Raw genomic sequence first — 27,724 nt, 5'->3', positions numbered from 1 at the left:
GGCGGCCCCGCCCCCGCCACGCCCCGCCCCCCGCCCCGGCTCCAGTCGCTCCGCTCCCCCGCCCCCTCCTCCAGCGCTCGCTCGCTCGCTCTCTCGGGAGGGGACGCTCTCCCACGTTGTTCTCCCTCCCCCAGAGCGTAACCTGAACCCCAAAGCGGCCTGCTTGAAGCGCAGAGAAGAGGAGAAGGTGTCGGGCGTGGTCGGAGACCCCCAGATGGTGCTTTCGGCGGCCCACCCGGGCCTGAGTGAGCCCCACAACCCCGGCGGGCACATGTGAGAGGGGCGCCGCGCGGGACAGAGTGCGGGACAGACGGGACGAGTGACCGGCACCGCCCCGGGGGGGAGGGGGCAGGGGTGGGGACGCCCCTCCCCGGCCTTGAGCCCCCCACCCCCGGGTCTCACGGCCTTGACACCTGGGGACTTACCTGACGGATCCTGAAACTGCAGCCCAGGCCCGGCCCAAAGGGGCAGTTTTGTTTTGTTTTTTATTTGTAAACAAAACCAGAAAGTGAGCAAGATATACACTTTGTCAGAAGAGACAAAAAATGCCTTAAGTCTAAAACGCGGGGGAGTCCGAACCTGCCGCTCGCCGGACGCGGAAGCTGCACAGACCGGCCGGTTCTGGACGAGCCGGCGAACGTGCCTACGCCTGACTCTTTTCTTAAGGAAAACAAAGGACGTTAGTTAGGAGATTTTTTTTTTTTTTAATGTATTAGGAAATTAGCAACAAGGATGCCTTTGATCTTTTTTTTTTAAGCTTTTTTGCATATGTTTTGTAAGCAACAAATTTTTTGTATAAAAGTCTCATGTCTCTTGCTATTTCTGCTGCTGATTCTAGAGCTGAGCGTTGCATTTCACGATCAACAGATTATTAAAAGTGTATTGAAAAGACCACTGTAAACCTGAGGTCCCCCCGCCCCCCCAAACCCCGGGAGCTGTCGGGCACAAAGTGTCTCCCAGCTGCTGCTCTCCCAGCTGGTGTTTAAGAGTCTAGGTGGTTCCCTTGGTTTGGCGAGACTGTGAAGTGGTGGGCGGGCCTCTCCCCTCCCTCTGGAAGGGGGGTGGTGTCTGCAGGGAGGCAGTGATCCTCCCGTGAGGACTGCCTAGGAGCCCCTGAAAGCAGCTTGGTCCCCAGGCGCTTCCCCACGGCCTGCGGGCCCCCGTGTCCCTCCCCGGGACCCCACAAGCTGCCCTCCCAGTCTGCAGGCCTCCCCGACTTGGATTTTGTTGGGACCAGTGTTCTGGGCACAGGGACCATACCGCTGAGCCCGGTGCTACAAGGGCCCCCCGAGACCCTGTCCTCGGTTCCTTTGACCTGGGGACCTGGCCTGCATACCACTCAGGGCTGGCTCAGAAGCCCTCACCCACCAGGTGACTGTCCCCAGACCCTAAAAAGCACTCAGGCTTTGCACCTGCTCACCTATAAGACCAGGAGGGTGGGCCCCTTCGGCCCTTGGTGGCCCTATCCCAGGCCCAGGTCCCAGGTCTCCCTGAGTCCCCACTCTGGTCTCACGTGTCACCCAGCAGACCAGCGCCTCCCAGCTTGCCCAGGACCGTCCGGGGCTTATAGTGAAAAGCCCTCGTCCTTGGAGTCGCTGCAGCCCCAGGGAAGCCAGGACCATTGGCCCCTCCGTCTGATCTCTGGGTGCGGATCAGGCCTGCTGGGCTCCTCCCTGTACCCCCACACCCACACGGGTCGTATGGACCCCGGGGTTCACCGCAGCACACCAGCCTGACGCACTCCCGGAGCCCTGGGACTCCCCGAGGCTAGGGAGCTGGGCGCCTGCAAGGGAAGCACCAGGCAGGACATCCAGAGCTGCCTCCCATCCCGAGGTCCCCTGGGGCCTCCCGCTGGGCGGTTCCCCACCCAAGACTGATGGAGACTGGCCAGGGGTCTGTGAGGAGCCGAGGGCTCGAGAGGGACTCTCCTTGCTGACGCCCCCCTCTGTGTGGGTCTCGTGTGTCTTTTGGGGAGCCTGCCTCAGTTCCCCTCCTACTCTACTTCTGGTTTCATGGGTGGGGGCCCAGGAGCTTCTGCCCCCCCCCCCCCCACTACCCGACTTTGTATTCCATGTAAGCAGCCTTGGGGGAGGGAGGGGAGACCCACGATTCCGGGGAAGTGTGCTGAGTGCCTCAAGGTAACTGGTTTTCAAAAAAAAAAAAAAAAAAAAGCTCTTTAAGAAAAATGATTTTATCCAGATGTCACCACAGCTGGCTGGATTCCTTGGGATGTTTTTAAGCAATCCTCCCTGAAGCTGACCTGGAGAGCTGTCCTGTACATAACAGCACTGTAGCAATAAATGACATTTTATGACAATGCTGGCTGCCCCAAGGCTCTCAGCTGCTGCGCCTACAGACCAACAGGGGAGGGTCCCATAGCAGGTGGCCACGCTGGGGGTCTGGGGACAGGGGCTGCGGCCCTGGGCGTGCGAGCCTCCAGGGGCAGCCGTGACACACACACACACACACACACACACACACACACACACACACACACACGGATGTGGCCTAAACCTCCAAGAATTTATTCTCATTCTGGAAGCGAAGTCCCAGGACAAGGTGCTGAGGGGCTGCCTGCCCTCCCTCTCGTCCAGCTTCTGGTGGTCCAGGTGGCCCTCAGCTTGTGGCCACACCACTCCCTCCATCTTCTCGTGGCTTCTCTCTCTCTGCACGTGTCTGCGTCCAAATTCCCCTCTTACAAGGAAAGCCACAGAGTGACAGGAAAGGTGCTCAGCATGACGGTTCCGGAACCAAAGCTCAGGTCAGGCGGGAAACCTGCACTTGTAACAAGGGCTCCTGGGGGTCTGGGCCTGGGCCTGGCTCACGGGGGCAAAAGCCACTCCCTGAGATACTGCCTATTAATTTTTAAAATAATGTAATATACCAAAGCCCACTGGATTATGCACGTTGTGTAAGTTGGATGGTGTATGAATTGTACAAAAAAGGTGTTTAAAAACAGATGATAAAGGGGGCGTCTGAGTGGCTCAGGTCACGATCTCACGGTTCGTGGGTTTGGGCTCTGTGCCGGGCTCTGTGCTGACAGCTCGGAGCCTGGAGCCTGCTTCGGGTTCTGTGTCTCCCTCTCTCGCTGCCCCTCCTCCTGCTCATGCTCTGTGTCTCTGTCTCCTCTCTCTCAAAAATAAACATTAGAAACCATGAAGTGTTCAGTGAGGCACCACCCCCCCACCCCAGGACCAGCTCCGTGGGCATTCTGGGAGGAGCACTGTCTGACCCGCCGGAAGGAGCTGCAGAGGCAGGGAGCAGCCACAGGAGACTCAGGGCCACGGATGTGCCCACGACCTAGCAGCGGCAGTGGTGTCCTGAGCACAGTCGCAGCATGCCTTCGCCCCGGCCCCGGACGGCCCCAGGCCTTCCCGGCTCTGGGGAGGCCGCGCTCGGCCCGGGCCTGACCGGAACCCCCAGCAGTCCTGCTGCCCCCTCCCCCACCCCGGCCAGGGCAGAACAGCACGTGCCACACCAAGACAGGGACAGCCCCTCCCCGCTAGTTGTCCTCGGAGACCACCCCGCGCCACGGTGTGACGCCAACGGCTCTTTAAGAGATGCCCGCGTCCAACCCCGGAGCCTGAGATCGTGGCCTTGTCTGGAAAAAGGGCTTTTGCAGATGTAATTAAGGATCTTGGGGCAGGATGGGCCTCCCATCAGTGACAAGCATCCTCGTAAGAGAGAAGCTGTGAGCCAGGGGCACCTGGAGCCCCCAGGGGCTGGAAGAGGCAGATGGAGGCAGCCCCGTGACACCACCCCGGAAATCCTGTCTGTCGTCTCGAGCCACCCAGCGTGACCACGGCAAACAGCGTGGGTGTCCTTTTTAAAGCAGCAAAATACCCAAATCCAGCAGGAACTCACACGTCTCTGGCAGGAGCCTCAACAGGTGTGACTGCTTCGGAAAAATCCGCTGTCGTGCCCCCGGCGCTAAGGTCATGTTGCACATCAGTTACGCCTACCCGTGCCTCCCGGCCCGGACGTGACTGTTCATCAGCCACATCTGGAACTGGCCAAACCGGGAGCAACCCAAATGCCCTTGACCAGGTGAGTGGGTGAACACAGGTCCACCCTTCCACGGAACACGACCAGGGGTAGAAGGAACGTGCCAGTGACAGACACGGTAAGCTGGAGCACTCGGAAGTCACCGTGTCGCACGGGGGAAGCCAGGCACCAAGGAGAACATACTGCATAGAAAAGTCTAGAAGATGCAGGTGAACTGACAGAAGGGCGGTTGCTGGGGCTGGGAGGGGTGGGAGAGGGTCCAGAAGGGCGGGAGGAAGGCTCGAGGGCACCTTGACCGCCACGGTGCTTCCGTGCGCACGCACACGTCCAATACCCCGTTGTATGTTTTCAGGACGTGCGTTTTTGTAGGTCAAGTATATCTCATTAAGCGGTAAAGATTTTTAAATGAAAAAAATCCATCAACGGGGAAACAGATACACGCGTCCACCACACACAGGAGGGCACGTCCCTCGGCCACAGCAGGAGCGAGGCGCCCACACCCGCCGCCCCGCGGACAGACCCCGAACACACGACACTCGGGGAGGGAACCAGACACGAGACGCCACACGGGGTGAAACTCAGTTGATGTGAAATATCCACAACGTGCTCATCCACGGACAGGAAGGGGGCTCGTGGCGGCCGGGGGCTGGGAAGGGGGCGGTGACAGCTGATGGGGACGGAACGGAGCTTCTTCTGGAGGCGATGAAATCTGTCTGCAACTAGACAGAGGGAGTGGTTGCCCAACTTCGTGAACGCACTCAATGCCACCAAAATAATTCAGTTTAAAATGGTTAACTGTATGTGGGGCGCCTGGGTGGCTCAGTCGGTTGAGCCTCCGACTTCGGCTCCGACTTCGGCTCAGGTCATGATCTCACGGTTTGTGGGTTCGAGCCCCGCGTCGGGCTCTGTGCTGACAGCTCAGGGCCTGGAGCCTGCTTCCGATTCCGTGTCTCCCTCTCTCTGCCCCTGACCCACTCGCATTCTGTCTCTGCCTCTCTCAAAAATAAACATTAAAAAAATAATAATAATAAAAATAAAACGGTTAACTGTCTGAATGCCACAGCAATAAAGACAAGAAAAGGAGTCCCGTTTCCCCCAAGGGCCAGACAGAACTATCACAGGGAGTCCTGGAGGCCCCGGCAGAGGACCAGCAGGATGTGAGAAAGGAGGGCACTCTTCGCTTATCTACCACCTCCCGGGCTCTCAGAATCCTGGCTATTCCCTTTTGGGGGTCCTCCCCGCCCCAGCTTCAGCTCACGTCCTCTGAGGAGTGTCTGCCCCCGCTCCACTTCCACAGCAGGCCAAAGACAACAGGCCTCACAACGTTTCCTGAAACGACTGGGAAGAAGAGCTGTCTTTCTTCAAGGGCTGCTGGAACGTTAACCCAGAGTTTCCACACGCCACTGCTCAGAGAGAGCTCACCGAAGAGCAGGGACAGCTCTCAGATGAGCTGAGACATGGAGAGAGAGAGATCCGTAATGATACTGCCAGACTCCTGGATCTAGCTGTGCCTGAAGCCATCCAACATGCCATAAAACTTCCTTCTTTTCTCTTACACTGGTTTTTCGTTTGTATCACTTGAAAGAAAAACATTCTGCCTTATGAGCTGAAGTGCATTAGGCAGAAGGAGCAATGAGGTAAGGCTTCAGGAACTGCTGGACCCAGGACCTGCAGCCCTCAGGTCCCTGTGCCCATCTCTACTCACTTTTTCAGGCAGCGTTATTCTGTGTCTCTCTCAACAGTCTTCGTGACGGCCTCTATATCCGGTTTAAGTTTCCAACAACCGACAGATCCCCTGCGATCCCAAGCTCAAAACCCCAGAGCAACTGTAAAGACGAGAAACGACGTCCAATCCAGGAACAACGAGCACCTGCGGAGCCCCGACCGTGGTCTCTACACGTCATTGCCGGGACCCACCCGCAGTCTGCGGCCAGGGCCGGGTCGGGACCTGCAGCCCCCATGGGAACTGCCGTCTTGCAGGAAACCGGGGAGCGGCCGCCCGGAGCGGGGCAAGGCGGGGCTCCGGTCCTTACCTCCTGCATTCGGTGCCGGGGCCGCAGAGGCAGTGACTGGAGCGGGCGAGCCCAGGCGGGCCCGGGGGACCCACCGGTCCCGGCGGGCCGTCCGCGAACAGAACGGACGCTTGCGGCTCCAGGAGCCGGGCCGCCCTCCGCCGCCAGGGCGAGGTCGACGTGCGAGAAGCTGCCCACCGGGCCTCCGAACGGCAGGCAGCTCCGGTGCGCGCACTGTGGCTGCGGAGGCGCGGCCATGTGGCCTACGTCCCGCCGACCGTTCCAGGCGTGGCTTCAAGCGGCACCCTTCCCTCTGTGCGACCCCGGGCAAGTCCCCTTCCCCGCGGGGCCCGTCTCCTTAATTGCGAACGAAGTTCTGGCAGGCAGCAAAGACACAAAATCACCAGCCAAACGTTGCCAGAGGCTGCGCTGCTGGGGGCCACTCGGACCGCGGGCGCGGAGACCGCGCCCTCCTCCCGGCCCTGCCCACTCTCTGCCGCATCCGTAACGACTTCCGACTCTCCCCGGAAGTGGCTGCAAATGTCTTCCGGGTCCGCGCGCGCAGCAACCGGGGGCGCCGGGCGTAGCGCCTTCGGCTCGCCCGGGGCGGGGCCTTCCGGTGCGCCTGCGCGCTGCGGCGGCCGCGCTTGCGCAGGACGACGGGGAGGCAGCCGGGGTCACCCTGAGCTGCGCACCGCGCCGCGATGCTGAGCAGGTTCCTGGGCCCGCGCTACCGCGAGCTGGCCAGAAACTGGTGAGCATGTGCCCCCGGGCCCCGTCGTCTCCAACCGGGACCCCTTCTGGAGCCGGGTCCCAGATGGGACAGGCGCAGAGCGACGGAGCGGCAGGCTCCTGACCTCCGCCTGGGCGCACACGGCCGCCGGGTCTCTGCAGCACCCCCGGCTCGGGCGCCCGCGGGCACAGCAGGGACACGGGGCGGGTGGCGCACACCCTCCCTAGAGGGAAGGCTCCTGGGACATCACTAAGTCTCGCGGCCGTGGGGCGGCGGCAGGAAAAGTTGAGCCCAGAGCCTGTGCCCACATCAGCAATAACCCGTGAGCCCGCCGAGGCGCCAGGTCGGGGGCGTGGGCCGCACTCGGGGTCGTCACTGGCGAGGTGGGGGGCCTTCCAGCCTTCACCCCCACCGTCCCAGGCGCGCGGCTGACCACGATCCTTCCAGGTGAGGACGGACCTGGAATAGTCACATAGCTAGTGGCTCCGCAGAGCGGGCAGCTTCAAACTACCAGCATGATATCCTGTCCCAGTCTGTGTGGGTCAAGGATGCCGGCACCCCTGGGCTGGGGCCACCACACAGTCTCAGGAGGCTGCAGTCTCGTCCAAAGGCTCTGCTCGGGGGTCTTCCCAGGCTCGAGTGTGTGATTGCTGGAGGGGCGCCTTCAGTTCTCTGCCATGTGGACTCCTCTGTAGGGCAGCTCAGGTGGCCGCTGGCTTCCCCCAAAGAGAGCAGGAGCAAGCCAGAGCGCCTGTGCCAGAAGCTTGTGTTCATAAGGTCACCCCTGCGAGCCTCGCTCATTACAGACCGGACACTGGGTCCTGCCCAGGCGCCGAGGGGGGACGTACACCAGGCATGAACATCAGCGGGGACTGTGGGAGCCACTGTGGACTCCCACAAATCACAGGACATAGTGAGGAGTGGCCATGGTGGGTCAGAGCTAGACTCAGCTCGGTGCCCTGGATCTGCACCATGTGGCCGAGTATCCTTGGGGTAGTGACCTGCTCTTCCTGTGCTGTGTGCTCCCCGTCTGTAAGACCAAGACCCTGATACTCCCCTCAGTCCTATGGCCGTCATGAGTCAACTGTAAACCTCATAGTTGGTGCCTGCATGCAGACGTTAGCTATTGTGACGGGTGGTTATGAGCTTGGGGTTTTAACTTTTTTTAAGCAAATCCCCCCCCCCAAAAAAAAAAACCTTAAGAAGATCCCAGTGCAAAAGCAGATGGGAGTGAAGGCCACTCAGGCTCTTCTGTGTGCCCACCCCGTGGAGCTGTCAGAGGCTCTGCATACACCGGGCAGGGGCTGGGGGGTGGTGGGCGCTGAATCAGTGGCAGGTGGGGACGGGGAGAGACCCAGAAATACAGCTGGGAGGGACATTCCCGGGCAGGACCTGACCCCCGCTGTCCTCTGGCAGGATTCCCACAGCAGGCATGTGGGGCGCCGTGGGCGCCGTGGGGCTGGTGTGGGCCACGGATTGGCGGCTCATTCTGGACTGGGTGCCCTACATCAACGGCAAGTTTAAGAAGGACGATTAGTGAGACTGACCCTCCTCGGATCCCTGTGGTAAGTTTCGGCAGCCGTCAGCAGGTGAACCCTGCGGTTCCCGCGTGGCAGAGGGGGCTTCCGTGGGGCTGCTTCTCCATACCCCCAGAGCTGGGGTGGCACGTCCGGGAGGCTCACCTGCACCGCACCTTCGGCCCTGGAGAATCCTGCCCAAGGGTGGGGCTCTGGGCTGGGCCCTGCACGCACCTCCTGCCCGCCAACGCAGAACCGCCAACCAGCACCCCTGGGTGTGGGACTGGGGAAGGGGCAGTGCCCCCGCACGGCCAGCCCGGGGGCTGACTGCGCATCCCACGCCATGCCACCCCGGTCGGCCCGGCCCCGGGCGTGATGGAGGGATACCCCATTTTACAAGCGGGGCCGGGGGGAGCTGACCCACAGCTGCTGGCCTGCCCGTGTGCCAGTCTGCAGTCCGCATGACAGGCTGCAGCGCCTCCTATGTCCCCATCTTCCAGAAGGGCCCCCGGGCCTGCGGCAGCCAAGCGGCATCACCGGATTTGATTTTGGAGCCCGACAGTGGCGTCTGTCCCTCATCACCACTCAGCGCCTCCTTTCCTACAAGAGCAGGAGCCGGGGGCTCACCCTGCCGTCTCCCCTCCAGGTGTCCGCGGTGCCGCCCCCTCCCACGTGAGGTCCTGTGGTGCCTGGAACAGCCCAGCGTGACTCAGGACTCTGTGTTTCTGACAGCAGCTTTCATGTTTGAATGCACACAGCATTAAACCGTGCTCTGAAACCCGCCCCCCCTGACGTGGTCATGCTGGCGACTTGGTAACCTTCACCGCAGCCCTGGTGGCTCGAGTGACCGACCCCTGGGGTCCTTTCAGTTCCAAAATTTTGCAAATCAGAAATTTCTCAGTGGCTGGCAGAAGTTGGTTACTTCAGATGCTCAATGGGTAAGACCTGTAAAGCGTACCTATCGCTGCCTTAAGAAATTTCCCCACGACTTGGTGTAAAACAGCAAACGTCTATTACCTCTGGGTTCCTGTGGGCAAGAATTTAGGAGTAACTTAGTCGGGTGGTCCTGGCTCCAGATGGCTCAGGAGGAAGCAGTTAAGGCACCCGAGGCTGGACCGGGGCGGGAGGAGCTGCTCGCGTGGGTGCCCTCGTGTAGGGGCCTCGGGGGCCACTTTTCATCTCTGCGGGTGGACACCTTGGGTCTTTAGTGACCTTTCCCCAGAAGTGTCTCCATCATCACCTCGCCCACACCTGTCAGAAGCACGAACCCACATCCAATCCTCACTCCAAGGGAGGAGAACTTGGGAAGAGTCTCAGACCTTGCAGGCATGTTAACCCATCACATGAAGGTCACAAAAATGAGCAGGTACAGAAGGACCTGTGGCACACAGTCCGTTCTCTCCCTCCTGCCCAGTTCTGGAAAATTCTAGAGACAGCGTGCACATACACGCACATTTGTGAACACAGCTGTCCTGTTGGTCTGCCGTTACAAAACACCAGACCGGGTGGCTCAGGCAACAGGATAAAAGTGTTCTGGCAGGGCTTGTTTCTGGGAAGTTCCTGCTTCCCGAGTTGCAGACTGCCGGCTGCCTTCTTGCTGTGTCCTCACGCGGCCTTTCCTCAGTGCACCTGTGCAGGGAGGGAGGGACAGCAAGTCTCGGAGGACGCAAACCCTATCTGGACAGGGCCTGACCCTTCTGACCCTGCTTTCCCCGCATCGCACACCCCGGGGCCCGTCTCCAGCAGCCACACTCGGGACTAGAGCTTTAGCACAGAATTGACGTGGCGGAGGACACGTCCGGAACCGCTGCACGTTTCAACTCAAGTACTGGCGTTTGTGATCCCCTCTCCTGCACATCATTTTTTTCGCCAGGGCACGTTTCCTGGGGCCCATAGCACCGCAGACAACGTCTGCGGCTGTGAGATGGGTGCCTAGTTACCAACACTTAACTGGTCTGTTAGATCCTGTCGATGCCGTCCTAACACCTGTGTCACAATGTCACTGCAGACACGTATAAATTATGTCTGTCGCTTAAACACGGGTGAACAGCTGTGAGATAAGCGAGTTGCTAAGTTTTTCTGCTTCTGCATTTTTAACAATTCCCAACTCACGCAGGGGCTGGATAGTCCACGGCCCCAGGGCTGTGCTGAATCGTAGCATGACCTGAAGCGGAAAGAAACTTGTGCCCCTACTCCCGTAATTTTGTGTTTTTGTAATGTTTAATGGTTTTAATGAACATATAGCTGAGTTTGCTTCCGTGAAAGCCAGAAAAGTCGAATTCTAACTCCGACTCTGTTATAAATACAATATTTAAACAAATTACTGTGAGTTTTAATACAGCTTTTCAGGGACACCTTGGTGGTTCAGTCTGTTAAGCGTCTGGCTTTGGCTCAGGCTCACGAGTTTGAGCCCCGCATCTGGCTCTCTGCTGTCAGCGATCCCCCGTCTCCCTCTTTCTGTCCCTCCCCTGCTTGCACATGCTCACTCGCTCTCAAAAATAAATATTTTTTTAAAATACAACTTTTCAGGGGCGCCTGGGTGGCGCGGTCGGTTAAGCGTCCGACTTCAGCCAGGTCACGATCTCGCGGTCGGGGAGTTCGAGCCCCGCGTCAGGCTCTGGCCTGATGGCTCAGAGCCTGGAGCCTGTTTCCGATTCTGTGTCTCCCTTTCTCTCTGCCCCTCCCCCGTTCATGCTGTGTCTCTCTCTGTCCCAAAAATAAATAAACGTTGAAAAAAAAATTAAAAAAAAAAAATAACAACTTTTCGGTATTTTTTAAAACTTGACTTAGAGAGCAAGCAGGGGAGGGACAGAGAGAAAATCCCAAGCTGGCCCCATGCTGTCACTACAGAGCCCTTTGCGGGACTCAAACTCCCGAACCCCAAGATCATAACCTGAGCTGGAATCGGGTCGGCCGCTTGACCGGCCAAGCCCCCCAGGCACCCGTACAACTTTTCAGTATTTTAATGCTTTCCCAACCACTTTAAGTCCTGAGGGGGGCGGGATCACAACTCTTTCATTTTGTCTTGGGCTCAGCACAACGCTATTCAATCCTTTATCTAAAAATTTGACATTTTGGAGAAATAACAAAAATCTGACATCTTGGAGACGCCTGGCTGGCTCAGTTGGTAGAGTCTGTGACTCTTGATCTCAGGGTCATGAGTCTGAGCCCCACATTGGCTGTAGAGATCACTTATAAATAAATTAAAGTTGACATTTCGTGTGTCACGGGTTTTTGCATTCATCTTAAGTGGTTACAGTAGTCACAGTAGACTGAGGTCTCTGGCACAGCTTTCCAGGCCACACCGCTGCTGAGTGCCAGGCAGGCCTCCTACCAGCTCAGGGACTGCGGGCCGGGAACATCCGTGCAGGCGTCGATTGGGTGGTGTGAGGGATGCTGTTCAACGCTCCGTGGTGACCAGGACAGCCCCCCAGTCACCCAGCCCCAGTGTTCACAGTACTGAAGGGAGAGGCCTGCCTCCTCACGTGTCAGCTGGTTTGGTTTCTGTTTCTTACCTTGTGTAGATGGGCAGGAGAGGGCGTCTGCTCGGGGCCTGCGCCAGCCAGCCCAGGAAAGGGAGCCCGTTTCCAAAGAGCAAAGTTCCAGCAAGCCAGGAGGGGAGCACCACTGCCCGTCCCCCTTCCTAGGGCTCCCGGCCTCCCCTCTCTGCTGGCACCCCCATCATGTCCACCCTCCCCGTAAATTCCGTGCCCGCTCACAAAGGCCCTGGACCAGCCCTTCAGGGGGCAATCCCAGGGACTTGGGCCCCACGATGTTCACAGGCCCCGTGTCTATGCTCTGGAGACAGCCTGGGCTCGAGGGGGTCAGATTCCCCGAGAAGCCAGCGAGGGCTGACAGGCTGGATGCCCGTGGAGAAGGGTGGAGGGGCGCTACCTAGGGAGCATTTTTGACTTTATTGTGGTGGTGGTTTGGTTTTTTTGTTTTGTTTATAAGTAGGCTCCACACCCAATGTAGGGCTAACTCAACCCTGAGATCAAGAGTCACATGCCCCACTGACTGAGCCAGCCGGGCAGCGCCCCTCAATGGTGGTTCTTCAGGTCAAATCTTATGACCCCACAGTACACATCCATCAATACTGTACTATCAAAACCCAGAAAATAACATTAGCAAGGATGTGGCAAAATAGGGAGCCTTCATGCATCACTGGCAGGAATGTGAAATGGGGCAGGTGCCGTGGAAAGCAGTTGGACAGTTCTAAAAATTAAACCTAGAATTACAACGTGTCCCAGCAATCCCACTTCTGGATATGCACCCCAAAACTAGAAAGCAGGGCCTGGGAGCGGTACCAGGGGCCTCTGACACAAGAACGTGCATACCTTTTCCTTTATGTGCCTTCACGTGGGTTCACTGACTGCAATAACCACCCATACCTTTGTTTAACTAGTTCTTAACATAAAATCGTACAAGCGAGAAAAAGACCCGCAGTAGTTACGAGTATTGCCCTCCACAAAGGCCAGGGTCCTGAAGTCCTGGGTCCTGGCCTGAACTCTCCAGCCAGGAAACAGTGCCCAAACCAGCTTTGCGCGGTGACCGCTCAGCCTGCCAACCTGACCGCTTTGCCCTTTTACCTGTGAGACCGCAGGAGGAAAGGAGGCGTAAGGAACTGTCAGAAGCTGCACTTAACCTCAAAACATGAAGTAAACGAGTTACTCCTGCCCTCCACGCGGTGGTCTGGGGCTGCCCGACGAGGACCTGGCTCCGACCCGAGCGTGATCACAGGGCTCCAGGGCAGTGAAGACCCCGGCCCTCCGCTGTCCTCGGCCGAGCAGGCCCCACCCCCCGCCCTGCTCCTCTCTCACACAGACACCGGACGCCAGGTCAGGCCCGTCGGGAGACTTAGCCTTCCCCCGGGACTGGTCACAGCCCTGTCCACTCGTTCAGGCGTCTTTCCTTCAACACCCGCCCTGGGCCAGCCACAGGAGGGGCTGAGAGGGGGAATCCACCGGGCCTCTCGCCGCGGCCAGGAAGGGCTTGGGAGAGGGGTCAAAAGTGGAGGCGAGAGATTCCGTAGGAAGGTCCCAGACCCGGGGACGGAAGGCCGCCGTGCTAAAGGTGGAGCCGGGAGAGGGGGGCTGACTCCTCGATTCGGAGGCGTCAGAAAGACGGTGGGAGCGATTTGGGGCGTGGAGGGCGGCGGCCACCGACGGTGCCCGGAGGCTGGGAGACCAGGGGGACGGTGGGACGGATGGAGGGCCGACACTGGGGCGGGTAGCCCGGGATTCGAGCGTGGACCTGGGGCACGGGACGAGAGGCAGAACCCAGGACCGGACAGCGCGCGGGCGCGGGGCGGTCCGGCAGCTGGCCGGTCGTGGGGCCGAGGGCGCAGGCGCGGGGCGGGGCGGGCGGACCGCGCGCCGCCGCCGGCCCCACCCCTGGCCGCGCGCTGATTGGGGCCGCCGCCGTGGGGCGGGGCCGGCGGCCGCGGGGTGGGACCCGCGCGGCGCCTGCGCAGCACGGGGCCCCGCGCGGGCGGGTGGGCGGAGCGGGCCCCCCGAGCGGGGGCTGGCGAGCGCGGGGAGGGGGCCGAGAGGGCGGCAAAGCCGGCGCGTGCCCGGCTGGGGGCGGAGGGCGGGGGCCCGCGGGCCGGAACAGCCGCGGCAAGTGGCGGCGGCGGCGGCAGCGGAGGCAGCTGAGGCGGCGGCGGCGAGCGGGGGTCCGGGCGGCGGCGGCGGCGGCGGCGGCGGCGGCGGCGGGCCGAGGAGCCGGGCGCGATGGAGCGGAAGAGGTGGGAGTGCCCAGCGCTCCCGCAGGGCTGGGAGAGGGAAGAAGTGCCCAGAAGGTCGGGGCTGTCGGCCGGCCACAGGGATGTCTTTTACTATAGGTGAATGAACGTGCCGGCCGGGCAGGGCCCCAACGGGCGCCTCCCAGCGGCCTCTGCGGCGGCCTGGGCGCCTCGACCCGGGCTGCGGCCTGGGCCCGCGCGTGCGTCGTGCGTGCGTGCGTGCGTGCCGGCGCGCGGCGGCCCCAGTCCAGTGCGCGTGCGTGCCCCCCCTTCCCGCGGCCGCGTGGAGCGCGGGTCGGCGCCGGGCGGGCGGTGGCCTTTGTTCCCGCGGCCGCAGCAGGCCCGCTGGCGGGGCGAGGGGCGCCCGGCGCGGGCCAGACGCCGCTGGGAGGCGGGGGTGGGGGCTGGGCTCTCCCTTGGATCGGCGGGGCGCGCGCAGCCCGAGGCGGGGACGCTCTGGGGGGCCGGGGCCCTTCCCGGGGTGGCGGGGGCCGTCCCCGGGGCCGCGTGTTCGAAAGGGCCGCCCCTCCGCCGTCCACGGGCCCCCTCCGAGACCGCCGCTCCCGTGAGTCGTGGCCCCTCCAGTCTCAAAGACAGGAGGCGCGAGACTTCGTGAGCACCCCTCCCCCAGATTGCCAGGAGGGGCTGCCGTTGGCCGGGGAGGGATGGCGAGGAAGGTTCTCGGCGGAATAAAGAATTAGTGGGCGGCTGGCAGCCCAGCCGCAGACAGTTGGCCACCTGCTGTTTTCCTTCTCCCTCCTTTTTTCTCTCCGATTGGTGGAAGATGCTTTTGTTTCTGAGCCAGCTTCGATGGCTCTCTCCCCCTTGCTTCAGGATCCTGGGTGGGCACGTTCAGGTCTCTAACAAAGTAAAGAGGGACACCCGCCACGTGTTGAAGGCGGGCCGGTGCTGGGGGTCGTGCCACTGGTCAAGGGCCCAGAAACTGCCTGGGTGATGCCTAGAGGGGCGGGAGTGCTGTGCTGTCCACCCAGCACTTGAGTCCCTCGTGGGCCTTTGCCAGCCCCGCTTGGGAAGGAGTGAGGGAAGTGAGCAGGGAAGGAATGGCAGCTCGTCCGGTACCCGCTCAGGTTCTGGGTTCCAAAAAGAGCAAGGACCCTGTGACTTCCAGCATTGACCTCGTGGAGCCACAAGCAGCGTCTCTTGGGGACATGTCCACTGCTGCGGTCTGCGACGTGACTCTCTTTCTGACTGTTGAAAAAGCCTGAATCTTTGCGGTTCTGTCCTGCTGGGTTAGTGAGGAGGTCTCAGTTTGGGAGCCACCTGCTTAGTTTAATTCCAAGCATGCTTGTGTGTCGGCTTTTCTTTTTAGGTGTGAAGGCCGAAGAAGCGGGTCTCTCTAGCTCTAGCCCTTTGTTAATTTAACAGACACCCTCTGCGGCACCTGCTGGGTCCTGGCCATTCAGTCAGATGGGAGTGAGACCTTCCTCCCCTGGGTGACAGCATCAGCTGGCACCCTGTTACTCCCGTAGTTACAGGTGGTGACCTACGCTGAGAAGTCCAGGGGTCTGTGAGGACCAGTAATGGGGTGCTGGGTTGAGGCTGGGGCAGCTCAGCGAGGGCCTCCCTGAAGAGGTGACACGGAGCTGAGCACTGACAGTGGAGCTGGGAGGAGCTCTCCAGGCAGAGGGCATCCTGTGCAGAGAACCTGGGAGGCTGAGCCGAGGTCAGCAGGGCCGGAACACCTTGAGAATAACATTGCTCTGCCTCTTTTCCCCACCTGTGTGTGGGCCTCTTTGGGCCTCGGCCAAATGGGACCTTACTCTGAGGCCCTAGACCTGAGCTTGGGGTTCCGGCAGCGGGGAAAAGTTCCAAATGGGCCGGACAGATAACCCAGAGGTGGGCCTGAGGGGAGGAAGAAGGGGTAGGGTCCAACGCCATCCCCAAGTCATTGGTCTGGATGACCCACCAGGCAGGTGGGTGTCACCTTCCCTCCCGATGGGTGGGAGGTTTGTGGGGGGATGTGATCGGGAACCCGTGATGTTTTGTGGAACATGTGTCTGTGGCCTCTTCACCTGTTGGGGCTCCCGCTCAACCGGGCAACCAGGCAAGAGCACGGATGGACTTTTCGAATTTTCTCAATGCAGAGGGAAGGCAGAACACAAGGGCTTTGAGTCAGGCCTGGATTGGGGTCCAAGCCTTGTCCCTAGGAACCGGTGGATCTCGATTTCCTTGTCCAGAGAGTGGAGGAAGCGAGTGCGTGGTTTGCCAGATTGTCACTCAGGAGAGGCGGGGTGACCTCACACCACTCCCATCATTGTAGCTCGAAGCCTGGGCTCTGCTGAGATTGGGGGGTGGGCGGAGGGAGCATCAGGCCGCAGCCGCGTCTCCTCTGTACTGTGAAAATAAGCTCGCCGTGTGACAGTTTTGCCCAGGCCGGAAGCTGAAGGTTTGTGGGATGTTAGTACCCTGTCCTCGGGGCTCATTCTTTGGAGGAGTGTAGAGTAGAGAGGAATCCACCAGAAGATCTCATTGCTCAGGAAGAGCAGAAGGTGCTTAGCACATCGCCCCCTCCCCCCTTCCTTGGGCAGCAGGGTGAGGTTGGCTGTAAGCAGGTGCACTTTGCTGTCAGGGCCTCACGGGTGTCAGTGCCCACTCTCTGGTCCAGGCGACCCTCACAGCAGCCCTTTCTACAGACGAGAAGGGGGGCTGCCTTTTGGGCCTGTGTCCATCTCCTCTGGCCTGAGGCTCTGGGCTAGGTGCTGGCTGGTGTCCCCACAGCCAGCCACTTGACAGGGGCCAGCCCGCAGCCCTCCATCCCCACTCCGTCCCCATGCTTCTAGCCCCTGGTCTGTGCTCTTTTATTCCTATGTGTGCAGTTTTGTTAAATCCAGGGTTGTTAGGGGTGTGGGTGTGTGTGTTTCTCAATAAAATATCAGGGGCATCTTCCTCTGTTAATACAGATATCTAGAACCTTTGTTAAAAGTTGGGACATAATCCACATTCTCTCTGATCCATCCTTTAAAAGTGTCCTATTCGGTGGTTTTTAGTACATTCACAAAGTTGTGCAGCCATCACCACTACATAGTTCTAGAACATTCCATTACCCAAAATGAGGCCTGTGCCTGTTAGCTTTGCCCCCCCCCCGCCTCCCCCAGCATCTGGGATCTACTAACGCACTTTTTGTCTTATTTTGTTTTTTCTTAACACCCTTTTTGAGATTAGGATCTACACCTCATAGATCACCCATTTAAAATGCGCTACTGAATAGTTTTCACACATGGGTACGGCGACCTCCACAGTCGGTTTTAGAACATTCTCCAAGAGAGCCCCAGACCCCCCAGCCGCCAGTGCCCAATGCCGCCACGTGCCAGTTCTAAGCAGCCACTTCTCTGTGCCCCGTGTCTACTTCCTGTTCTCGTGTAGCAAGCGCAGGTGACTGGAGGCCCAGAGATGCTGGCGAGTGTTTCGTGGGGTCCCCTCCTCCCTCTGTGTGGCTGTATTTGACCCAGGTTCCTTCCCACGGCCCTGGGCACCATAGGCTCCGGTCGCATCAACCAGCACAGCGTCCTAGAAAAGAAAATCTTCCCGGAGAGTCCCCAGCAGCCTTGGGACCCCGGGCCGCCAGGAGCTCTCCGTGCTGGGCGCCTGGGCCCAGGGGAACAGCACGGTCTGCAGCCGCAGCCCTGCCTGTGCGGAGCTCCTGGTGGGGGTTCCCAGAGCGCAGCTGGCCACGCGCTGGGGTCCTGGCGTCCTAGGAGGGGCTTCCTTCTGGCCGTACCAGGTCCCACGACCCTCCATTGTCCCTAGCAGAGTGGCGGGGGCGGGGAGCAGACAGGCAGTTGCTTGAATCGGGGGCTCATCCCAGAGCCTCTTCCGGGGAGAGGAACAAAATAAACCCTCACCGATCTCAGACTGATGAGCTGTTACCGAGAGTGACTGCTCATCGCGTTGGCAGCAGTGACGTGCTTGGAGAGGCACCAGGCCTGCTGGGGACCACACAAGTGTAGAGGCGAGCCGCAGACCGCACAGCCTGCCCGCTTAAAGTGTGCAAGCCAATAGATTGTGGTATGTCACCGTCATGCGGCCATCACCACGGCCAACTTTAAAACGTTCCATTGCCCCCAAGAGGAGCCCCGGCCCTCACGAGCCCCCTTCCCGTCCGTGGATGAGCCCGTTCTGGACGCTTCACGCACGCGGGCTCACACCCCCGCGTGGCCTCTCGTGTCTGGTTCCCTCCCTGAGCGTCGTGCGTTCGGGGCACCGGGTGTGGGCGCCTCGCTCCTGCCGGCGGCCGAGGGACGTTACTGTGCAGTGGACACATGATGTTTGTTCATCGACGGAGAGTTGGGCTGTTTTCACTTCGTGCCTGCTACGAACCCCACTGCTCCGAACACCTCCGGGTGGCAGTTTTGCGTGGACGTGTATTTGCCCAGCCTGAGGTAGATGTTGAGCGTGGGGCTGCCGTCCGGTCGTTGGAGGAGCCGCCTGAGTTGTCCACAGTGACCGCGCCAGTCGGCGATCCCAGCTGTCGTCCCTAACGCCTCCGGGCCCCGTGCGGGTCCTTTGTAGCTCCTTGGCACTGCAGCCCTGTGCTCCGTGTCCGTAGCTTCCCAGACAGGCGGGTGGCCCCCGGTCCGTCCACAAGGTGAGCAAGGGCGCAGAGCTTCACGGCTGGGGCTTCGTGGCACCTGGTCTTCCAGTTTCCTGACGGGTCCCACCCCCAGGACACCCCAGTCCCCGACGTGGTACCCACGAGAAGGAGACTGTTGTTAGAGCACCTGCTATCCCGGGTTCTTTTCTCCAGAACATGGCCTAATTCTGCTTCTGGGAGTTCTGAAACGTCAGCCGGGCTCCCAGGGCTGGGCCCCGGCCTTGTCCCGTCGGTGCGTTCCTCCCGCGGTGCCGGCGTCTGCCGGGGGCCCTGGCCGAGAGGCGGCGCTGGGGTCAGGGGTCGGCCCAGCGCGCCTGCCCGCCGCTGACCCCCTCTCTGCCCGCAGCCCCAGTGGGAAGAAGTTCCGGAGCAAGCCGCAGCTGGCCCGCTACCTGGGCGGCTCCATGGACCTGAGCACCTTTGACTTCCGGACGGGCAAGCTGCTGATGAGCAAGGCAAGCCGGAGCCGGCAGAGGGTCCGCTACGACTCCTCCAGCCAGGTCAAGGTGAGCGCCCGGCCTCGGGCTCGCCGTTCAGAGCCACTGTTGGGGGCACCTGGCTGGCTCAGTCGGTGGAGCATGGGAGTCCAGGTCTCAGGGTCATGAGTCTGAGCCCCCCGTTGGGCTTAGGGTTTATTCAAAACCTAATTTAAGAAACACGTTAAATCAACGCTTTTGGTGGGGAGAGAGAGGTTTCCACTCGTCCTGAGTCGCGCTAAGGTCCTGTCTGTTGAGGGAAATTGGGAAGCCACGGAAAAGGAGAAAGAAGGGAAGATGTCGTCTGCACTCTGTCCCTGGGAGAGGCCACGGGCCCGCTGCCGCTGGCTATCTCTGGCGTGTCTGTCACAGTCTGTCGCCCAGCCCAGCAGCGGGACCAGAAAGCAGCACACGTTTGGCCGGCGCCCGGTGACACTGTGTGTCCTCCAGTCTCCGATAGATGCCAGGGTGCCCTCTGGGCCACGCCCCACGGACAGGACAGGTGCCCGGCCAGTAGGCAGGGTCTGGGCCAGATCTGTGGACGCCACGGGGTATGCTGGTGACCGAGAGACGCGGGCTCTGCTCCCCGAGGCCCCCAGGACGAGCCCCCGCCAAGGCCCCCGGGGCTGCAGTGCCAGCTTGTGTGTCTCTGCAGGGCAAGCCCGACCTGAACACCGCCCTCCCCGTCAGGCAGACGGCTTCCATTTTCAAGCAGCCGGTGACCAAGATCACCAACCACCCCAGCAACAAAGTGAAGAGTGACCCCCAGAAGGCCGTGGAGCAGCCTCGACAGGTGAGCCCACGGGCCCGGCCTCCTGCCCCCACGCTTCCCGGGCCGCCGTGTGCCAGCCTGGCTTGCGTCCTGTGGGGGCACGCGTGCCGCCTTATAACCTGCTTTCTAAAAACCACGATCACCTGTGCTTTTGTGCGTGTTTACAAACGCCCGTACGTAGCTGGCGTGCGGCCTGGGTGGGAGCAGGAGGCTGTGGGAGCCGCTCACGGGGCCCCCCGTCTTCACCGCCCTCGGTGGCATTTGGATTGTAGCCAACTAAGTAACCACTCAGAGACCTGTCCTCTGCCTCCTGCTTTGGAGCACGCCTCTCAGTGCACCGTCCCCAGAGTCCCCGGTGCCGTCTGTGGCCGCGAGCTCCACGCACCTTCAGGGGCTGCTGGGTCCGTCCCCTGCCTGTCGATGGTGCCCGGTCGTGGTGGGTTGACCGGGTCCATCCCCCTGCGCCCGGGGCCTCTGATGGGCCTCACGGCTCAGCTCTGGGTGGACGTTGCGCTTCTGAACGTCAGCTTGAGGGGGGCATTGCCCCGCTGGGGTTGGGCCATCTTTTGGGAACCATAGACTGCCAATGCCGACGGCAAGTCTCGCTTCCCGGGTTGGGGCCTCTCCGGCCCCGGGAGGACCAGGCAGAGGCCAGCAGCACCCTCGTTCCCAAGCGAGGCGCTCTGGCAGGTGTGGGGGTCAGAGGTCACGCCGGGACTGCCACCCTCCACGAGGATGCACCCCCGCTCTCCCCCGGGGCACGGCTGCCTGTTGTGGGGGCACAGCTGGCTGTCCGCCGGCCTCACGTCTGTTTGTGGCAGCTCTTCTGGGAGAAGAAGCTGAGTGGCCTGAACGCCTTCGACATCGCCGAGGAGCTCGTGAAAACCATGGACCTCCCCAAAGGCCTGCAGGGTAATCCCAGGAGAGGGGTGGGGCTGGGCAGGGTGGGGGGGTTGAGGGGAAGGACGGGGGTGGAGGGGTGGGTGTGGCGGGGGTGCGGCACGAGGGCTGTCCTGCGGGGCGGGTCCCTAAGAGGCCGGACGTGTGTGATTTTGCTCGCGCGTCGTAAAAACACAAGCACGCCGTAACCGCGAGTCACAGCCTCTGCTGCTGTCACGAGAGGGATCGTGTGCCTGTGATGGGAGACTCGGGAGCGAAACCAGAGGCTGAGGGAGAGCGGCCTCGGGTGCCCGGTGCTGAGCGCCCTCCTGCCCCCTGGTAGGCGTGGGACCCGGCTGCACGGACGAGACCCTGCTGTCGGCCATCGCCAGCGCCCTGCACACCAGCACCATGCCCATCACTGGGCAGCTCTCGGCCGCCGTGGAGAAGAACCCCGGGGTGTGGCTGAACACGGCCCAGCCTCTCTGCAAGGCCTTCATGGTGACCGACGAGGACATCAGGTACCGGCCCGCGCGCGCCCCCGTCCGGCTCCTGCCCGTGGCCGGCGTGGCCCCCGTGTGTGAGAGCTCTGGTCTCCCCACGGCCCCGCTGTTCCGCCGGCGCTCTTTGGGGGTCGAAGCGGATGTGGTCACCGCGAGGGCACGGGTGTGGAAAGCACCCACGGGAGCTTTTCCGCGAGTCTTCAATTGAGGGCAGACCGGAGGCGGCCTGCGGAAGGAACGGGAAGCATCCTTGCCGTTTGGGAATGTTCTTGGGAAGAGAAAGTGGCTCTTCCCCCGTGTGGACAGGCTCACAGTGTGGCCTGCCCGTCTCGGGCACGTGAGGCCTTCGGGGTGCCTGCCGGCGGGGGGGCCGCAGAGAGTGCCGTGAGCCCCAGACACGCCCCGGGGCCTGGGATGTCGGCCGGATCTAGGCTGGGCCGGGGGCTGGGGCGCCTCGGGAGGGTTTCCCAGCCGAGCTGGTGTCCAGGTGCAGGCGGACTCGTGGCGGGAGGCATCCGTCTGCTGGAACCATCTGGGCAGGCGTCCCGGCGAGGAGATGTTTGAGCCGGCAGCGTGGAACGTGTGTCCTCTCGAACCGAGGTGTGAACACACAGCCGAGGTCAGAGCAGGTAGGGGCTCTCTGTGGGCCCCACACAGAGAAGGGGCCGGAACCGCGGCGGAGCGGCCTGTGGGCGGGCGCCCTGCCGCAGGACTGAGCAGAGCCCCAGGCCCCGTGGGGTGACGCCCGGGAATAGCCCGCGGCCCCTCAGAGGAGTGCGCTGCCGGGGAGTTGGAGGTAGAAGGGAAGAATGCAACCGTCCGGAAAGGCTAGATGGGTGTTTACGGCTGAGCAGAACTTCTAGAACTGGGAGAAGCTCAGTCCCGAGGGAGGGTCAGGCAGTGGACTCGGTCGTGTCTGGAGAGGGGACGAGCGGCCGGCAGCGTGGTGCCGCACGGGCCGGGGACAGACGCGTGCCGGATCACGTTCGGGCGAGGGAGGGGAGGCAGGCCTTCTCACAGTCTGGGCTGACGGCTTTCTAGGCTGTGGTAGCAGAAGCCGAAAGACCGAGAACGCCGTTCTCCACCTAGAATTGTGCGCCTGCAAAACTCCCATCAGCCACGGGGCGAGTGACACTCTGGCCGGGTGCGGTGACCCGACACCGTTGTCTGCTTTTTGTTTGCAAACCCCACTCAAGCGACAGTTCGGGGACTCCGTGCGCCCGTGCGCTGGACCCCAGGGGGAAGCAGACAGGCGGTGACCCATCGGCCGGGCCTGCGGGGCCTGCTGGGAGGGGCAGAGGCAGACGGTGGGGGGGTGGGGGGGGCGGGGCACGCATCTGGGGACTTGAGCCCCCAGCCCCGGGGTCGCCCAGGCGGAGACGGACCGTAGGACACGGAAGCTGAGCCGGAGGGCGGCTCGCTCTGCGAAGGTTGCTGCCAGGATGCGGGACAGAGGGCCCCGGAGGTGACCCGCCCACGTACGCCTGCCCGCACTCTCCTCCTGGCCTGCGCCGTCTTCCCGGAGGCGGGGACGTGCCGCGGCCAGCGCAGCCCCTGTGTCCCCAGGAAGCAGGAAGAGCTGGTACAGCAGGTGCGCAAGCGGCTGGAGGAGGCGCTGATGGCCGACATGTTGGCGCACGTGGAGGAGCTGGCCCGCGACGGCGAGGCTCCGCTGGACAAGACGGGCGCCGACGAGGACGAGGACGAGGACGACGAGGACGACGAGGAGGAGCCCGACCAGGACCAGGAAACGGAGCACGTGTAGAGCAGGTCGCTGGCCAGGCGGGTCCCGGTCCACAGCTCGCGCGCGGGCAGGGCCCGCAGGGGTGAGGGACGTGCCCCACGCGGGGCGGCGGCTGTGCCGGCGTCCCCGGAGGGCAGCTCCCCGCCAGGGCGCCGATGGCGCCCTCTCCCCGTCCTTGCGGAGGCCCTGCCCGCGGGGAGCCGCCTGCCGACCCCGCCGTCTCCACGCTTGGACCGGGCTCTGTGGCCGGGCCCGGCCCGGGGGGAAGGGGGCCCCTCCTAGGTCTCCCCAGGCGTGTCCCCTCCCCGGGGTCCCCGGGGGCACGGCTGGAGGACCGCCCCTGCCCGGCGGGCTGCCGCGCTTGCTCCTCTCCAGAGGACGTGAGACCCGAAGTGCCAGCCGCTCCCGGGCCCTGCCCGCGGGAGGCCCCCGCTTGGAGCCGTCGCTGTCATTCCACGGTGGACTCGGGGCCGGCCTCGTCCCCACAGCTGCCTCACACAGGACAGCTGCCCCCAGGTGGCCTGCGAGGGTGCTCGAGGGGCCAGAGAAACGTTTTTTGGAACGGGCTTGGCCCCCGATCCCTGCACGAGGGATGATGGTCCAGGGCCAGCACACCGGCCTTTCCGGAAAGGGGTGCGGGATGGCTCCCCAGCCATGATGGCCCCGAGTTCCTCCGGAGGCAGTGGGGCCACCCAGACGTTTTCCTTCAGTAAACCCGGGACACGGATGAGGCGGGACGTCCGCGTAACGGCCCGAGCCTTGTGTTGGCTGCACGTGGACGTGAACTCTGTGGACACCTGCCCTGCCGGAGGCTCAGCCACCGCAGAAAGAAACTGCTCACGGCCAACTGCCTCCCTGTCTCCTCCCTCCCCCGTGTAGCAGGGACAGTGACTCCCGGCTCTCGGGGCCAAAGCTCTCCCGAGTTCCCATCCTGGGGCGTGTTTTCCGGCCCAGCATCCCTGAGCGCCCGGTGCCCCGAGCAGCAGCCTCCGGGGAGCCCTGGACACAGGGCGTCAGAATTGTGGTCCTTAATCCCCGTCCCCTCCAACCCTGAGTGCCTTGGGTGAGGGGAGCCACCCTGTCCCTGCCCGGCCCTGCCCCACAGCCTGAGACTGTTGGGAAGGCCCCGGGTCGCTGCCCCGTGCGGCTGTCACCCTGGCTGATGCAGGGGGTGGGGGAGGTGGGAGCCACCTGCGCCTCCGAGGATGTCAGACCGGCAGCATCTCTCAAGCCCAGTCAAAGCACAAACCCTCGAGACCCACCCACGGGGTGCCCCGCATGAGCTGTGGTGCCAATGCCGGCCGGGGGGGGGCGGTGGGGGGAAGGCCCCTCCGCGAGGCCGCGGGCCATCCTGCCCTTCCCGGGGGGCCACGGCCACTAAGAGGGAGCTACGTCCGGGGCTGGCCCCTGTGCGGGCCTGAGTGCGGGGGCCCGGGAGGCACCCTGTCGGTGGGCAACCGTTGAATAAAGCCATCTCGGTGAGTGTGGTTTGCGGCCTTGGTTTAATTCTGAATACCTAGGGCCTTTGTGTCCAGGGAGGGTGGACCCCCGCCTGGGCCTTCAGCGCAGGCTCTTGTGTTTGTTGCCTTATCACGGGCTGGAGACGGGGGCTGGGGAATCCGAGGACCCCGGTGGCCATTCCCAGGGAGGGCGGAGTCCCCCCGGGCCTCAGAAGCTCCTCCCACTTTTGGTGAAAGAGCCTGTCTGGTGAAGGCTTCCTGAGGGCTGAGCACCTGCCCGGAGGAGTCCCTGTGACTGCCTCAGAGCCCCCAGGTCCCCTGCTGCCGGGACCGGAGAAAGCCCAAGTCTCAGGCGTGGGGGGCGTCCTGGCCGGCTCCCAAGGGGACTGGGGACTGGGGCCCTGCATGATAAGGCCCCTGCCAGCCCCGGTGCCCGGCCAGCCCTGCCCCGCGTCTACGGGCAGCAGACGGTCTGCCCTGCCTGGGGTAGCAGGGAGGCAGCTGCCCGGATCCCCTGCTGGGTTTTCCGTGCCCGCGTTGCAGCTGGAGCCTGGGCCCGGAGCCCCTCCACTCCACACCCCTGCCACATGGGGCTTCTGTCTCTCCCGCCCACACCCTGCTCTGTCTCCGCGTGCATTCACTCTGCTCTGCAGTCAGTCCTGCCCTCCTGGAAGAGCCCAGCTCCCGGAAGGGAAACTGGCACAGGGTAGCACCTTGCCAGGGGGCGCCAGCTGGAAAGACATCCGGCCTGGCGGAGAACTTGCGTCTCCCTGACCCCAGGCCCAGAGAGTCCCTGAGTGGCCACTGACCTCGGGACCTCAGGAGCGAGAACAGTGTCCAGGGTGCCTGCCCGAGGGCCCATCCACAAATGAGTGGGTACAGAAGACGTGTCTGTCCACACAGTGGACTGGGACAGTGGCGCGAGGGTGAAATGCTACCCGCCCCACAGTAGGGCCTCCACACAGCCCCGAGCCCATCCTGACCTTGAGCTGGGGCTCTTTGCAAGCCTGAGGGCCCCTCCTGAATTCTTTCCTGTCCCCGGAGAGACTTGTGGTGCAAGGACTGAGGAGGGCGATCCCGGGCCACAAGTCCCAGGATGCGTCCGGCTCCAAACTCTCCCAGTGCCATCAGCTGGGATATCCACGCTGTCGGTGCCATCAGCTCAGGGATATCCACGCTGCAGACCGGAACCACCCCCGTGTCTCCACCGGGTGCCCAGCTGTCCCCAGTCCGGGGCAGGCATAGAACTTCCCGAACCGCGAGGGCCTCCCAGGGCCACTGTGACGCATCGCCACACGCCGATTCCCTGACGGTCCTGGAGCCATAAGTCCTAACACCCAGGCGTGGGCAGGGCCGGGGCCCCAGGGAGCCCCATCTCCCCCTTCCCCGGCTTCCAGAGGCGCTGCATCCTTGGCCCGTGGCCTCTCCGTCGTCACAGCCAGCAGCGCGGATCCATCCGTCTCTCTGCCTCCGACCTCATTACCCTGGAGTAAGATCCCTGGTCTTTTCGGGAAGCCCGCAGCCCGGCGTGGCCTGGCCCCTGTGGCTTGGCCATCTCACCTTTCCGTCCGAGCTCGCTCCTGCCGCCTGGCCTTTGTGTGCGGGTCCCTCGGGGAGGCCGGCAGTGGCCGCACAAGGCCTGGAGCTGGTCGAGCTCAGGACCCACGGAGTTTGAGGAGGAAGGGAGCCTCGGGTGACCTCAGGCAGTGACTCCTAACAAAACAAGTTGGGATTTTATTAGTCAAATGGTGGCAGGACTGGGGCAGAGGGACCAGCTCGCTCAGATTTCTGGAGTGGTCCGGTCCAGCCACATATGGCACTTCAGTTCAAACGGGCTACAACTAATTAAACAGCCCCTTCCTTACACACGGGGCTGGTGGTTACTGAACTGGACAGAGCAGACGGAGAACGTTCTGTCATCTGGAAAGTTCTAACACACATTCTATAACAGAGACTCTTAGGTGCGTCTGGGTAGCTCCGTTGGTTTGGGCGTCTGACTTTTTTTTTTTTTTTTTTTTTTTAATATTTATTTATTTGAGAGAGAGCAAGGGCAGGGGAGAGGAGCAGAGAGAGGATCCCAAGCAGGCTCCATGCTGTCACCGCAGAGCCCAATGTGGGGATCAATCTCACAAACCACGAGATCATGACCTGAGCTGAAACCAAGAATCGGCCACTTAACTGACTGAGCCCCCCAGGCGCCCCTGAAGTGCCTGACTCTTGATCTCAGCTCAGGTCTTGATTTCAGGGTCATGAATCTGAGCCCCGCCTTGGGCATGAAGCCTACTTTAAAAAAAAAAAAAAAAAGTCTAGAACAGGGGCTCTTTGCTTTTGCTAGGGGGCTGCCCAGACCCCCATCCCCAGTAAGACTGGGCAAGTCTTGGTCGAGACTCAAGGCACTCAAAAAACGGAAATAACCCAAGGGTCTATCAACAAATAAATGGATGCAGAAAATACGTCCACGCACGCACACGTCCCTCGGCCGCAAGCCGCCCAGGCCGGCTGCCCCGCGGACAACCCTGAACACGACGCTCAGGGAGGGAACCAGCCACAAGAGGCCACCGTGGGTTTGTTTTTTTTTTTTTTTTTTTCCAAACATGATGTTAATTTTGCATCAACTTGCCGAGGCCAAGGGATGTCCAGGTAGCTGGGACACGTTAGTTCTGGGTGCGTCCAGGCACATGTCTGGAAGGGGTGAGAATCTGATCCGGCAGGCAGCGTGGAGGGATCTCGCTCATCAACGTGGGCATCGCTCAGTCCACCAGGGGCCCAAATGGAACAAAACGGTGTCGCCTTCTCCTCCTGAGCTGAGACGGCCGTCTTGCGCAGCGCACGCAAGGCAAGGCCCCCAGACTCCGGCCGGGTCACGACCCTCCCAGGGCTCCCGCTTGTGGACGGCGGGCCGTGGGCCTCTTGGCCTCCATAACCACGTGAGCCAGTCCCCTTGTGTCCCCTTAGAGATCTCTCCGTGGGCCCTGCTGCTTCCGTTTGCCCGGAGAGCCCTTAACACGGCCAGAGCGGGACTCGCTTAAGTGAAAGGTCAGGAGAGGGCAATCCGTAGAGACAGAAAGTGGATTCATGGGTGCCAGGGGCTTGGGGGTTCGGGGGCTGGGGGTGCTGCTAGTGGGGACAGGGTGTCTTGTTTGGGTAATGATAATGTTCTGAAGTTGACAGCGGTGATGACTGCACAAGTCCTTGATTTTCCCAAAAGCCACTGAACTGTCTACTTTAAAAGGGCAAACTTCGGGGCACCCGGGTGGCTCAGTCAGTT

The 27,724-nt window shown here is 62.0% G+C and overlaps 4 protein-coding genes across 17 annotated transcripts in view; 3 read left to right on the top strand and 1 right to left on the bottom strand.

Moving 5' to 3' along the window:
- Positions 1-819, top strand: part of TCF3 (transcription factor 3) — a 31,506-nt gene extending 30,687 nt beyond the window's left edge. For 3 of the 7 annotated variants that reach the window (XM_023243112.2, XM_023243110.2, XM_023243101.2), the window contains exon 19: positions 135-819. In XM_023243112.2, coding sequence (XP_023098880.1) covers positions 135-277 — 143 coding nt within the window. In that variant the 3' untranslated portion in view covers positions 278-819. The remainder of the gene's footprint in view (positions 1-134) is intronic. The other 4 variants (XM_023243151.2, XM_023243143.2, XM_023243160.2 and 1 more) reach the window with 3 other exon arrangements.
- On the bottom strand, positions 657-6,508 carry LOC123381560. The gene is made up of 3 exons (XM_045043021.1): positions 6,039-6,508; positions 5,711-5,831; positions 657-4,724 (listed from the first exon to the last, which is right to left on the bottom strand). Exon 3 carries the CDS (start codon positions 2,643-2,645, stop codon positions 1,653-1,655), a length of 993 nt encoding a protein of 330 aa, XP_044898956.1. The 5' UTR covers positions 2,646-4,724; positions 5,711-5,831; positions 6,039-6,508; the 3' UTR covers positions 657-1,652.
- Positions 6,509-6,613: 105 nt separating this feature from the next.
- LOC101086703 (cytochrome b-c1 complex subunit 10) lies at positions 6,614-9,050 on the top strand. Of its 3 annotated transcripts, none has more exons than XM_003981611.6 (3): positions 6,614-6,771; positions 8,167-8,315; positions 8,914-9,050. In XM_003981611.6, the coding sequence occupies exons 1-2, from the start codon at positions 6,722-6,724 to the stop codon at positions 8,285-8,287; spliced, it is 171 nt and encodes a 56-aa protein (XP_003981660.1). In that variant the 5' UTR covers positions 6,614-6,721; the 3' UTR covers positions 8,288-8,315; positions 8,914-9,050. The 3 variants fall into 3 exon arrangements, with proteins under 3 accessions (XP_003981660.1, XP_006928245.1, XP_006928246.1); XM_006928183.5 differs by having other exon boundaries at positions 8,768-9,050; XM_006928184.5 differs by having other exon boundaries at positions 8,667-9,050.
- A 4,807-nt stretch (positions 9,051-13,857) lies between these two features.
- MBD3 (methyl-CpG binding domain protein 3) lies at positions 13,858-24,483 on the top strand. 6 transcript variants are annotated; one of them, XM_045042946.1, is made up of 6 exons: positions 13,858-14,013; positions 18,969-19,128; positions 19,754-19,891; positions 20,692-20,782; positions 21,093-21,270; positions 21,740-22,554. In XM_045042946.1, exons 1-6 carry the CDS (start codon positions 14,000-14,002, stop codon positions 21,966-21,968), a joined length of 810 nt encoding a protein of 269 aa, XP_044898881.1. In that variant the 5' UTR covers positions 13,858-13,999; the 3' UTR covers positions 21,969-22,554. The 6 variants fall into 6 exon arrangements, with proteins under 6 accessions (XP_044898881.1, XP_023098806.1, XP_044898868.1 ...); XM_023243038.2 differs by lacking the exon at positions 21,740-22,554 and adding an exon at positions 22,819-24,483 and having other exon boundaries at positions 13,859-14,013; XM_045042933.1 differs by having other exon boundaries at positions 13,979-14,109; positions 21,740-22,555.
- The last annotated feature ends 3,241 nt before the right edge of the window (positions 24,484-27,724 follow it).

The sequence above is a fragment of the Felis catus genome, chromosome A2, assembly GCF_018350175.1.
Source record: "Felis catus isolate Fca126 chromosome A2, F.catus_Fca126_mat1.0, whole genome shotgun sequence".
NCBI lineage: Eukaryota > Metazoa > Chordata > Mammalia > Carnivora > Felidae > Felis > Felis catus.
Note: the sequence above shows the minus strand (reverse complement) of the source record. Positions and strands in the feature narration are given on the sequence as shown.